Source organism: Myxocyprinus asiaticus, chromosome 22, assembly GCF_019703515.2.
Source record: "Myxocyprinus asiaticus isolate MX2 ecotype Aquarium Trade chromosome 22, UBuf_Myxa_2, whole genome shotgun sequence".
Taxonomy (NCBI): domain Eukaryota; kingdom Metazoa; phylum Chordata; class Actinopteri; order Cypriniformes; family Catostomidae; genus Myxocyprinus; species Myxocyprinus asiaticus.
Window position 1 is genome coordinate 2,847,501 of NC_059365.1, and position 12,970 is coordinate 2,860,470.

Genomic DNA, 12,970 nt, shown 5'->3' on the forward strand with positions numbered 1-12,970 from the left:
AAAAGCCAGACTGCAGTTTGCAAGTGCACATGGGGACAAAGATCTTACTTTTTGGAGAAATGTCCTCTGGTCTGATGAAACAAAAATTGAACTGTTTGGCCATAATGACCATCGTTATGTTTGGAGGAAAAAGGGTGAGGCTTGCAAGCCGAAGAACACCATCCCAACTGTGAAGCATGGGGGTGGCAGCATCATGTTGTGGGGGTGCTTTGCTGCAGGAGGGACTGGTGCACTTCACAAAATAGATGGCATCATGAGGAAGGAAAATTATGTGGATATATTGAAGCAACATCTCAAGACATCAGCCAGGAAGTTAAAGCTCGATCACAAATGGGTCTTCCAAATGGACAATGACCACAAGCATACCTCCAAAGTTGTGGCAAAATGGCTTAAGGACAACAAAGTCAAGATATTGGAGTGATCATCACAAAGCCCTGTCCTACATCCGATGCGTGCGAAGCGTGCGTGAGCAAGGAGGCCTACAAACCTGACTCAGTTACACCAGTTCTGTCTGGAGTATATGCAACTAATATGACCACCAAAGACAAAAATATATATATATATATACTGCTTGAAAGTTTGTGAACCCTTTAGAATTTTCTAGATTTCTGCAAAAATATGACCTGAAACATCATCAGATTTTCACAAAAGTCCTAAAAGTAGATAAAAAGAACCCAATTAAACAAATGAGACAAATATTATACTTGTTCATTTATTTATTGAGAAAAATGATCCAATATTACATATCTGTGTGTGATACTTAAATAAAACTGTTAATATAAACTACTGTTTTCATTCAAATTCGTCATCTTTCATCTCTGTTGAGCAGGTATAGGCACTTTATGCTATGTTTTCTCTGATTCAAAGCATTGTTTACTGCCCTTTCATTCAACACGGTACTTTCATTCAAACTGAATTACGCCCGCCACTACAAATGGCCAAGGTATGTATGCTTACCAAAACGAGTAAGCCAATCAGAAGCTCCTTCCTTCAATCACGCTATCTGATAGGCTAGATTTTTGTTTCGCGTAAACACGTTCACTTAACTAATGCGTTATTAATAAGCGCTAAAATGGATACAGTGTGAGTATCGGCGACCTACGGGGATTTCGCAAAGATTTCAATTGAATTGAGAAAGAGAGGCTATCAAATGTGTGCAGTGCCCGATTAAAAAAAACATTTAATGTAACGTGTCTAAGTTACATTTGCTTTGTGCATTCAGGTTAAGATTTTTGTCTTTGGTGGTCATATTAGTTAATTGCCGCTGTCCATGGGTTAGGGTTAGGTTCTGAACTGTGGGAAGAGTGACGTGTGAGGCCTATGATGCTAAAACTGGCAATCTTTTCTTTTTGTTGTGTGTCAAAACAAGCTTTTCTGGCACTACGCTACATGAACATGCCTCAAAAACATGCTCGGCTCAGTATATGACAATCTTGAATTTGTGTGATATGAGCAATATTAATGTCCTGAATTTAAAACAATTTGTGACATTTGTTTCCATTGACTGGTGGGTTCTAAGGCAACAATTTATGTCTATAACATTTCCTCGACATTACACTCACCCGTATAATGTGTTTTGGGCACAGCGTTTAATAACATGTATTAAAAATATTTGATGCTTGCCTAGTCTCAAAGCCCACAGCCTGTGTCTGACACAGTATATAGACACCATTACACATTCACAGTGCTGTAGGAATAAGTATGTGAACCCTAGGATTTAATAACTGGTCGATCCTCGTTTGGCAGCAAAATCCCTCAAACAAGCATTTGTTCAGAGGGAATTTTGGACCATTCTTCCTTAGGATTTCTGGTGTGAACGGCTCTCTTGAGGTCATTCCACAGTATCTCTATTGGGTTAAGGTCTGGGCTCTGACTGGGACACTCCAAAAGGTGGACTTTCTTTTTTTTAAGTCATTCTGTAGTGGATTTACTTCGATGTTTAGGGTTATTGTCCTGCTGCATCACCCAACTTCTACTGAACTTCAGCTGGCGCACTGCCACCCTGACATTATCCTGTAGGATATTTTAATAAAATTGAGTATTCATTTTTCCCTCGATGATGGCAAGCAGTCAAGGCCCGAAGCAAATAATGATGCTCCCTCTTCCGTTCTTCACTGTTGGGATGATGTTTTCATGTCGGTATGCGATGCCCTGTTTACACCATATGTAGTGCTGTGTGTTCTTCCCAAACAATTCAACCTTAGTTTTTATTAGTCCACAAAACATTTTCGCAGTACTGTTGTGGAGTGTCAAGATGGTCTTTGGCAAACTTCAGGCAAGCAGCAATGTTTTTGTTGGAAAGTAGTGGTTTCCTTCATGGTGTCCTGCCATGGACACCATGCCCGTTTAATGTTTTCCGTATAATAGACTCATGAACAGAGATGTTAAGTCTTTAACTGTCACTCTAGGGTTCAGGGAGTAGCCACAGTACTAAATCGTCTCCATTTATAAATAATTTGTAGCCAGCATTATGTAAAGCACTAATTCTTGATCGTAAGTCTTCTAAGTAGCTCTGACCAACACCTCCAATCTCGTTTCATTAATTGGATGCCAGGTTTGCCAACTCCTGACTAGCTTTTGTTGATGTCATTAGCCTAGAGATTCACATACTTTTTCCAACCTACAACCTATAAGAAGGTCACATTAAAACTGAATTAGAAACTTTTTACCAGGCCTTCTTCATGTATTTTTGGTACTTTTCAAAGGTTTTAGCCTTGTCTCAGGCCCAGACTTTCAATAGTAAACTATGAAAATCCATTATAAAAATACAAATAATTACATGTTTAAAACTATAATAATCTAAACAAAGAGTGACATAATAAACATAACCATCTATTGTAAAAATTATTTCTATAAAAAATAAAATAAAAATATGACAGTTGTGGCGTCATTTCCACCACACCAAACAATTTTGTCCCTAATTAAGTTTTTATTCAAAAGTTAGTGTACTTGTTAACAAAAGTGGACAAAAGTGTCGGCGAAGAGCATGCTTGAGATGAAATATGAGACAAAACAAAGAAAAAAATCTAAGAAAATATAACTTTTTATTGGCCGTCATTTCCAATCAAGCTGCAATTTGGCCAAATTGTGCAAAAAGTGTGAAAATATGATTTAATATTGTGTATTTAGGCTTCATCAAATGTTAGCTATGAAATTAGCAAAAAAAAATTTTATTTACAATTTTATTTCCATCAGCGTCATTTGAGATGTGCTGGAAATGACGCTGATGGAAATGACATTTTTTTATGTTTTATTTAATTTTTAAATAAATTAGTGAGAGTGTGAAAAATGTTTTAATGCATGATTTTCTGTAAAGCTGCTTTGAAACGACGTGTGTTGTGAAAAGCGCTATACAAATAAATATGACTTGACTTTTAACGAGACTTTACTTTCTAGAAATTCACATTGATAAAAGTAGCTGAAGTTGAAGAATATATTTATAGTATATTTTCTTATAAATATACAGTAAGTGCTTGAAGATACACTTAATTCTTCATGAAGTGAGCGCGAGTCTCACCTCTGCTGGCTTTATCCACGTGGATGAGCTCATCTGGGAAGGTCATGACCTCTGGGTACTGCTCCTGACATATTTCAGCCAGGAAGTGCAGCAGAGTTTGTTTCTGATCAGCTGATTTAGTGTCCCTTAACTAAACACACACATAGTTTCATTAGCCTACATGCTTGTGGGGACTTCCTATTCACATATATACAGGACATATTGTACATAAAAATATATTTGTATTTTTTCATTAATTGGATTTTTCCTTTATTAGATATGAAAGTGGAGCGCAGGCGGGATTCGAACCCATGTCCCTGTGAGCATAAACGCTCTTTCTATTGTTTTTGAGATGAGCTACTTATACACAAATTTACTGCTGCACTTATCTCGCAAACACAAACATTTGCATCTATTTTCATAACTGGTGCAAGCAAAGTGTTAATTTGCCTACAGTAGCGTGCATTCTGTCACATGCAAATACAGACAATTGAATGAGAGGAGAACTGTCCTTTACTCCTAGTTTTGATTAACTTTATGCAAAAATGTAAATAATTTTTATCTAGAGTTTAAAAGTATCCCAATCTTTTTTCTGACCTTGCACAGGTAACTTATGGTGAATCCGAAGGCTTTGGCGTTTCGTGACCCTGCGTTCATATAGTTTCCCAGCAGTAGCGTGATCTCCAGCAGTCTGGAGAAGCTCTCGCTCTGACGGAGCTCCTCGCACGCGGCCGTCACTGCCACGACGTCTGGCTTCACGTTATTCACCTGCTCCTCAAACTGAAGCTTGAAGAGGATTGCACTGAGACGAGGCTTCAAACGTTTCACTGAACTGATCTGCATACACACATGAGGGGAGAGATTAATGTTATGAATTCAAAGTGTTCGCTATTATAGTGTGAGCACTTAGTATGGTAGAAATAAGGGTGTGTGTGATAAATGTCTATAAATGGCTCGTTCACACCAAGAGCGATGTGACAAAATGATGGAAATAACTATGCTATCACAATGCACGCCATGGACAAAAAATTACAGTGCAATTATTTAGCTAAATACAGCATGCGACTGAGTCAGTGAGAGTGTGTATACTGTAAGTGTGTGTGTGTATAATGGTGTGTTTTCTCACCACAACTCCAAACTGCTCAGATTCGGCCAGTTCCTCGTATTCATCTTTCATCTCTGATAATGTGTTCAACTGTTCCTGTTCCGGTAACAGCTTCAATAAACTCTGAAACACACATACAATTACAGGAGTCATATCATGGAAAACAGGATTTGTCTTGCTCTTTTCAAATGAAAGTGAAATAAAAGATCTTTCTTTCATACCTGCACCATGTTTTCAGTGAGAAGTTTCTCATCGACCTCTAAGATGACATTCTTGAACTCTTCATAAGGCAGCCTGTTTGAACCCAGGAATATAGCTGCAACACACACAAATATACAGTTCAACAACAACATCAACACTATTAATGATTACAATTAAATACGCTACAAATTAATATTAATATTTATGTATATATCATATTAAAATTGTTTTATGTCCCATCAATACACACAAATTATGTTGGTCGACTAGTATTGTTTTTTTGCCAATACCGATAACTACGTTTTGAAAGAAAGCCATTAATGGACTATTCGTCGGATAGTTTTTAAAACTGATATATAAATGGCGTTTTAAACATTTGTTTTTAAGTAGGGCAGGGAAATTTAACGTGTTAATTTCTGCGATAAATAACTAACTGTTTAACGCGTAAAAAAAATTAAAGCAATTAATGGAGTAACCGGTTTTTTTTTTTCCACTTCCTGAAACTTCACTCATGTTTTCCCCCACTTCCTGTGGCTAAAATTGGCATAAATAATTTTTCAGGAGATACACGTTCGACCCGACTGCACCTCTTAGCACAGAAACTGATTGTGTGGAGTAGTGCATGCTTATTACGCGCAATGCATGTCCCAGGCAAAATAAACACGGGAGTGGAAAATGGAGACTTCACCCGCAAGTGGTGAACAAGTGTGGGAGAGCTGCTGTATATCTTCACATTGCCCGAAAATGTTCACTCACTTTCATCTGAACCAGTGTCAAAAGCGAAACCGCACGAGAGAGACTTAACTGCAGCCAGAGAAAATAATAGTTTTGAGATTTTAAACTTCAGCAATTAAACTTCAGCATTCAATTTGTTTTAAATCTGTATAGTGTCAAATAATACATTGACAATGTACACTTAAGTTTCTCTTGCCAGTAAAGTTTGATATCAGTTCAAATCTGCCCATTTGATCCTATTATTACAAAAAGTCCACTGTAAAACTCCAGAAGATTTTCTCAACATTACAGCATGTCCACTGATTTTATGTCATGTATATACACCGATCAGCCACAACATTAAAACCACCTGCCTAATATCGTGTAGGTCCCCATCGTGCCGCCAAAACAGCTCTGACCCGTCGAGGAATAGACTGCACAAGACCTCTGAAGGTGTCCTGTGGTATCTGGCACCAAGATGTTAGCAGCACATCCTTTAAATCCTCTCAATTGCAAGGTGGGGCCTCCATGGATCAGGCAAGTTGGTCCAGAATGTCCCAGAGATGCTCAATCGGATTGAGATCTGGAGAATTTGGAGGCCAAGTCAACACCTTGAACTCTTTGTCATGTTCCTCAAACCATTCCCGAACTATGTGTGCAGTGTGGCAGGGCGCATTATCCTGCTGAAGAGGCCACTGCCATCAGGGAATACCATTGCCATTAAGTGGTGTATGTGGTCTGCAACAACCTTTAGGTAGGTGGTACATGTCAAAGTAACATTTTGTGCTACAGTAGCTCTCCTGTGGGATCGGACCAGATGGGCAAGCCTTCACTCCCCACACGAATCAATGAGCCTTGGGCACCCATGACCCTGTCGCCGGTTCACCGGTTGTGCTTCCTTGGACCACTTTTGGTAGGTATTAACCACTGCATACTGGGAACACCCCACAAGACCTGCTGTTTTGGAGATGCTCTGACCTAGTCGTCTAGCCATCACAATTTGGCCCTTGTCAAAGTCGCTCAGATCCTTACGCTTGCCCATTTTTCCTGCTTCCAACACATGAAATTCAAGAACTGACTGTTGACTTGCTGCCTAATATCCCACCCCTTGACAGGTGCCATTGTAACGAGATAATCGGTGTTATTCACTTCACCTGTCAGTGGTTTTAATGTTGTGGCTGATCGGTGTGTATACTTGTATCAAAAATTACACCTGAAAAAATTAGTGTCATTAACTATCCGCAAAACTTTTGAACATGTACATATTTAAATAATTAAAATAAATGATGAGTAACCAATTTCTTTGAGACAAAGTATACAGTAAATAAATGTATTATTCTATTTTAAGTACCATGATTATCACGACTAATCACAGGAAACCGCACGATTAATTAGTTTAAAATTTGTTATCGATTCACAGCCCTAGTTTTTAGTCTTTTCTCACTGTGACAATGTGGTCTAAAAAGTCTTAAAGAATCCAGATTTAATGAAATCTAAGAAGCAGTTTATTGTGCAACTAAAATATCAATAATAACCATAAAAAATAAAATAAGAATAATAAGATTTGGTGCATAATACTGGACCTTTCAACACCAGGGACTTTTATTTTGAAATGTTTCGCGCTCACCACTGCTTACATAAATAGATATGGGAAATAAATATAAATATGCATTTTTGCAATCATCTATAAAGCAAAAAAAAAACACTATAAAGTCAACTTAGTCAACAACATTTGATCATCAGCGACAGCTTGACATAAAAGTCCGGTACTCACTGATTGTGAACTGCTGAAAACACCGTATCACGAGCTCCGCAGCATGTAGACTCGTTTACTTAAATTGCAGTCTTTCATAGTTTAATGATCACATTAGGCCATTACATGATTCCGGTCTTTCTGTCCCTGAATTTAAGACCTCTTCAAATGATGATTAAGACTTTTTCTACACCATTTAAGACTTTAACTTTTGAAAACTGAATTTTAGAGATTTGCTGTTTGTTCGACCAACAACAGACGAGAAAAGCTGTCTGAAAACAATGTTTATTTTTGTAAATCTGTTCGGTGGCGCAGACATTTTAATAGGGAAAATATTAGTGCACCTTCAAACTATTATACTAGTGAGATTATTTCACATTTGAAATACAGGATACAGTACAGACGCAGACACTGACACACAGGTATTACTCACAAAGGTTCTGGGAGGATTTGGAGTCGAGCACCTTCAACTCCTTTACCTTCTTCTTCTGAGCGGTTTTCTTTTCTTCAGATGCCTCCTGATCTTTCTTAACTAGAGACAGAAACAGAGAGAGATGTGGAAGTGTGAAGGTGCATGTTTGTCTCGGGATTTAGCAGAAATCATAAACAGTACTTTCAAAAAATGCATGGATCACACCACAGGACTATTAAAGTGAACTGTAAAAAGTCTGTGGTTATGAAAAATTTAACGTAAATGCACTTGTACATTTTATCCTAAATCAGTCATGTCTGGAGAAAAGTTATAAAAACTGTCCATGTTATTTATCAGCCATGCTTAAACACTTATAGAGACTCAACTTCCCCAAAAAAATCTAGAAAATGTCAGCATCTCTGTTTCTAAAGAGAGACTGTTAGCGGAATATAGGAGTAGGTCAGAGGTCAGGGCTCGGGGTCAAGAGTCAAACGTCTAGCGGCTGTAATGAAACATGAAGACTAATGTTCTCAATCCGACGACTCGCCAGAGACACACACACAGCACCATATGACCATCCTCGTGTGTGTGTGTGTGTGTGTGTGTGTATAGACGTTTAGTGGTGTGAGATGTTTGTTTCAGTCTGTTTATTCATTTCACTTCTGTCCTCTCTCGCTCAGCCATATGTCCATGTCTTTTGTTTATCTCCCTCATTTCTGTTCAGCCTTTATTTTAGTGTCGCTCCTTCATTTTCAGCCTCTTTTCAATAATCATTTGGGGGGTTTTCTCCATGTACCTCATTTCCAAGCACTGCATTTATACCTGGCATGTGTGTGTGTGTATTGAGTTACAGCAGCATATGGAAATGCTCAAAACAGTGAAGCCTTTCTGTATTACATTACACACATTCTTCTACAGTAAATCACTTTCACAGGCTCTTTCAGACACACACACACACACACACACACACTCGTTTTACACATTAGTTTAGAAGAATGGAGGCTCACATTTACTCATTACACACACTTGTGTTTTAACATTTACAGATTGACCCCATTGACTTCCATTGTAAGTGTCTCACTGGAACACAGATTTTTGCTTAACGAGGTCGAAATTAACTTTTGAGGTAATCAACATTTTGCCACAAATGCCGTCGATTGAGCTTAAGTTGTATTGAACCCGGAATATTCCTTTAAATATGTGGTTACATTTTTTCATGACAACCATAGTTTCAAAATACAACAGTGACAACATTATACAAGTGTTTTACACATATTCATTTATAAGGATTTTACTGGAGTAAAAAAATCTCTAATTATCACGGTCAGTTTGTAAGGGTCTCAGATCTAATAATAATCTGATTAAAGAATTTCTTTAAAGAAGTGTGTCTGTTTATGAGTGTGTGAGTGTGTGTCTGTTTGAGTGTGTGTCTGTTTGTGAGTGTGTGTGTGTGTGTGTCTGTTTGTGAATAAGTGTCTGTTTGTGTGTGTATGTCTGTTTGTTTGAGTGTGTGTGTATGTCTGTTTGTGAGTGTGTGAGTGTATGTCTGTTTGTGAGTGTGTGAGTGTGTGTCTGTTTGTGAGTGTGTGAGTGTGTGTCTGTTTGTGAGTGTGTGAGTGTGTGTCTGTTTGTGAGTGTGTGTGTGTCTGTTTGTGAGTGTGTGTGTGTCTGTTTGTGAGTGTGTGTGTGTGTGTGTGTGTTTGTTTGAGTGTGTGTCTGTTTGTGAGTGTGTGTGTGTCTGTTTGTGAATAAGTGTCTGTTTGTGAGTGTGTGTGTGTCTGTTTGTGAGTGTGTGTGTGTGTGTTTGTTTGAGTGTGTGTCTGTTTGTGAGTGTGTGTGTGTCTGTTTGTGAATAAGTGTCTGTTTGTGAATAAGTGTCTGTTTGTGAGTGTGTTTCTGTTCGAATGTGTGTGTATGTCTGTTTGTGAGTGTGTGTCTGTTTGAATGTGTGTGTATGTCTGTTTGTGAGTGTGTGTCTGTTTGAATGTGTGTGTATGTCTGTTTGTGAGTGTGTCTGTTTATGAGTGTGTGAGTGTGTGTCTGTTTGAGTGTGTGTCTGTTTGTGAGTGTGTGTGTGTGTGTCTGTTTGTGAATAAGTGTCTGTTTGTGTGTGTATGTCTGTTTGTTTGAGTGTGTGTGTGTGTCTGTTTGTGAGTGTGTGAGTGTATGTCTGTTTGTGAGTGTGTGAGTGTGTGTCTGTTTGTGAGTGTGTGAGTGTGTGTCTGTTTGTGAGTGTGTGAGTGTGTGTCTGTTTGTGAGTGTGTGTGTGTCTGTTTGTGAGTGTGTGTGTGTGTGTGTGTGTTTGTTTGAGTGTGTGTCTGTTTGTGAGTGTGTGTGTGTCTGTTTGTGAATAAGTGTCTGTTTGTGAGTGTGTGTGTGTCTGTTTGTGAGTGTGTGTGTGTGTGTTTGTTTGAGTGTGTGTCTGTTTGTGAGTGTGTGTGTGTCTGTTTGTGAATAAGTGTCTGTTTGTGAATAAGTGTCTGTTTGTGAGTGTGTTTCTGTTCGAATGTGTGTGTATGTCTGTTTGTGAGTGTGTGTCTGTTTGAATGTGTGTGTATGTCTGTTTGTGAGTGTGTGTCTGTTTGAATGTGTGTGTATGTCTGTTTGAATGTGTGTGTATATGTCTGTTTGTGAGTGTGTCTGTTTGTGAGTGTGTGTGTGTCTGTTTGTGAGTGTGTGTCTGTTTGAGTGTGTGTGTGTGTGTGTGAGTGTGTGTGTGTGTGTTTGTGTGTCTGTTTGTGAATAAGTGTCTGTTTGTGAGTGTGTGTGTGTGTCTGTTTGTGAGTGTGTGTCTGTTTGTGAGTGTGTGTGTGTGTCTGTGTGTGAGTGTGTGTGTGTGTCTGTTTGTGAGTGTGTGTCTGTTTGTGAGTGTGTGTCTGTTTGTGTGCGCGTCTGTTTGTGAGTGTTTGTATGTGAGTGAGTGAGAGAGTGTGTGTGTGTGTCTGTTTGTGTGTGTGTGTGTGAGTGAGTGAGTGAGTGAGTGAGTGAGTGAGTGAGTGTGTGTGTGATTGGTTATGTGTTGAGCGAGTGAACAGACATCTGTATCCTCTCTGTCTGTGATTCATGAAATGGGATCTGTGTTCAAAATGGCTGCGCACGCACGCACACACAAACACACACATGCACACACACTCACAAACAGACACGCACACACACATATGCACACACAAACAAACACATGCACACAGGTTTGTTTCACTATATTATTGAGGATCTCTCACACACTTCCATTGATTTCACAGCAGGCTGAACATATATTCTATCCCCTAAACCCATCTCTCGCAGAAACCTGTGTACATCTGTAGATTTAAAGTTAAACAAGATCTGGCTGATTTATGAGCTGTTTTTACTAGTGAGGACCACCTAAAATGTCCTTACTAGTGGACATTCTACCAGTTTCACTATATCAGTGAGGACATTTTAAAAAATGTGGCACTCACAAGTATAGCCAAACCTGTACACACACACACACACACACACACACTCACACAATTCTAAATTCATTTATGAGCCAATGGCGCCTCTGCAGGTTATAATGAGAACTGCAACAAAACTGCAGCACATCTGTGTTGCATTAACATTGAAGTGTGTGTGTGTGTGTGTGTGTGTGTGTGTGTGTCTATCACACACTCACCCACACACTTTAATGTTATTGTTTCTGGATTGTGCTGTAAAACTCCTGTTGTGTTTTGTATTATTCCACTGCTATTTCAAAGTCTATTCATCTACTTTGCCTTTTATCTTCCTTTTTTTCTTCCTCTCATGGCATCCTGCCTCAGTACGCCTGCTTAATACAAAAGAACACACACACACACACACACACACACACACACACTCACAAACACACACAGAGAGAGAGAGAGTAACCCTATAAAAAAAAAAGCAATATTTAAAGAAAATATGTAGTTATATCTGTAAATGTCCAGCTGTCTTTATACATTATATTTCTGTCTCTCTCTCTGGTTTACATTAAAATTGTCATTTTCTCTCTCTGTCTGTCTGTCTGTCTGTGTTTATTAGTTCAGCGTGAGCCACAGACATCATGTCTGCTGTTACTGGAACTCCACAAACTCCTGATCTCATTTTAGACACACACTTTTCATCGCCTCCCTTCTTTTTCCATACAAGGCAAAAGTTTATGTGAGTGTGGAAGGTCACAGAAACAGAGAGAGAGACAGAGAGAGAGAGAGACTCGTCCAGCATGTTAAAATCAATGTGAACAATTGACTCGCACAACCTCAAGACAATCCACCCTCACAAAGACAAATACTGTTCTTTCATCTCTCTCTCTTGCTCTCTTTCATTAATGATTATTTTTAGTCTGAAGGGGTATTGATGACAGACTCTTTTGTTTTTTAAAGTTTTTTGGTGGACTGCTGGCACCTCTAGTGGCCACACAGCACAACTGCAGCCTGAACTTTCACTAAACCTATTTAAAAACACTCAATGTTTCTCTCTCATATGTACAAGTTTGTGTTTTTGAGCTTTGGAGAAACATTTAAACCAATTGATTTGATGTTTGGGGCAGGGTATAATTAAAAACGCTGGCAGCTGACTCACTTTAAAGTGGCACAACATTATACTACCAGTCCTTCTCAGTGTTTATTATTATTATTTTCCACTTGTTATAACAGTAAAGTCATCAAAACTATAAACATACACAAAAGCATAAGAATTATGTATTGACCTAAATAAATAAAATAATAAAAACTAGGTTGTAGGTCCTTAGTAATTGCGTTTAAATCTATTCATGTTAAAAGTTAGCCTATTTATTCCATTGAAATCTTCTGTGTCTCAGTTTAAAATACATCTGACACAGTAACATTGTTCTTTCTTTAAAACCTTTCAAACGAGAAGCAAGCGCTGAACTACACACTCCGAAGTTTAAAAGGAAATCATGTTTTTTCCTCCTGAAAGAAAGGAGGAATGCATTCGTCAGAAAACACACACACACACACACACACACACACACACACACTTCATCATCCAGTAATCAACTAGAAAACAAACTCACTCTACACAAAACTCCCATCTGCAGGAATGCAGCTCTCTGGGAGAGAGTTAGAAAGATGGACAGAAATGAAAAGAAAGAGGGACAGATGTTGGAGTGAGAGGGGCAGGTGGTCTTTGTTTGGGGTTTTAAACACAAAACGCAACAGCAGCTGATGGGTGACGCTGTCCCTTTAAACTTTAATGTCCACTATTGTGTGTATGTGTGTGTGTGTGTGTGTGTGTGTGTATGTGTTTGTGTGTGTGGTTGCGGGAGTTTCCAGGGTAACCTTGGAGCTG

General features: G+C 38.7%; 1 protein-coding gene across 1 annotated transcript in view; it reads right to left on the minus strand.

Moving 5' to 3' along the window:
* The window catches only part of LOC127412662 (protein diaphanous homolog 1-like), a 161,337-nt gene that overhangs the window by 18,855 nt on the left and 129,512 nt on the right, over window positions 1–12,970 (minus strand). The window contains exons 18-22 of the mRNA XM_051649208.1: window positions 7,703–7,801; window positions 4,823–4,917; window positions 4,623–4,724; window positions 4,094–4,333; window positions 3,518–3,647 (exon numbers count right to left, since the gene is read on the minus strand). Coding sequence (XP_051505168.1) covers window positions 3,518–3,647; window positions 4,094–4,333; window positions 4,623–4,724; window positions 4,823–4,917; window positions 7,703–7,801 — 666 coding nt within the window. The remainder of the gene's footprint in view (window positions 1–3,517; window positions 3,648–4,093; window positions 4,334–4,622; window positions 4,725–4,822; window positions 4,918–7,702; window positions 7,802–12,970) is intronic.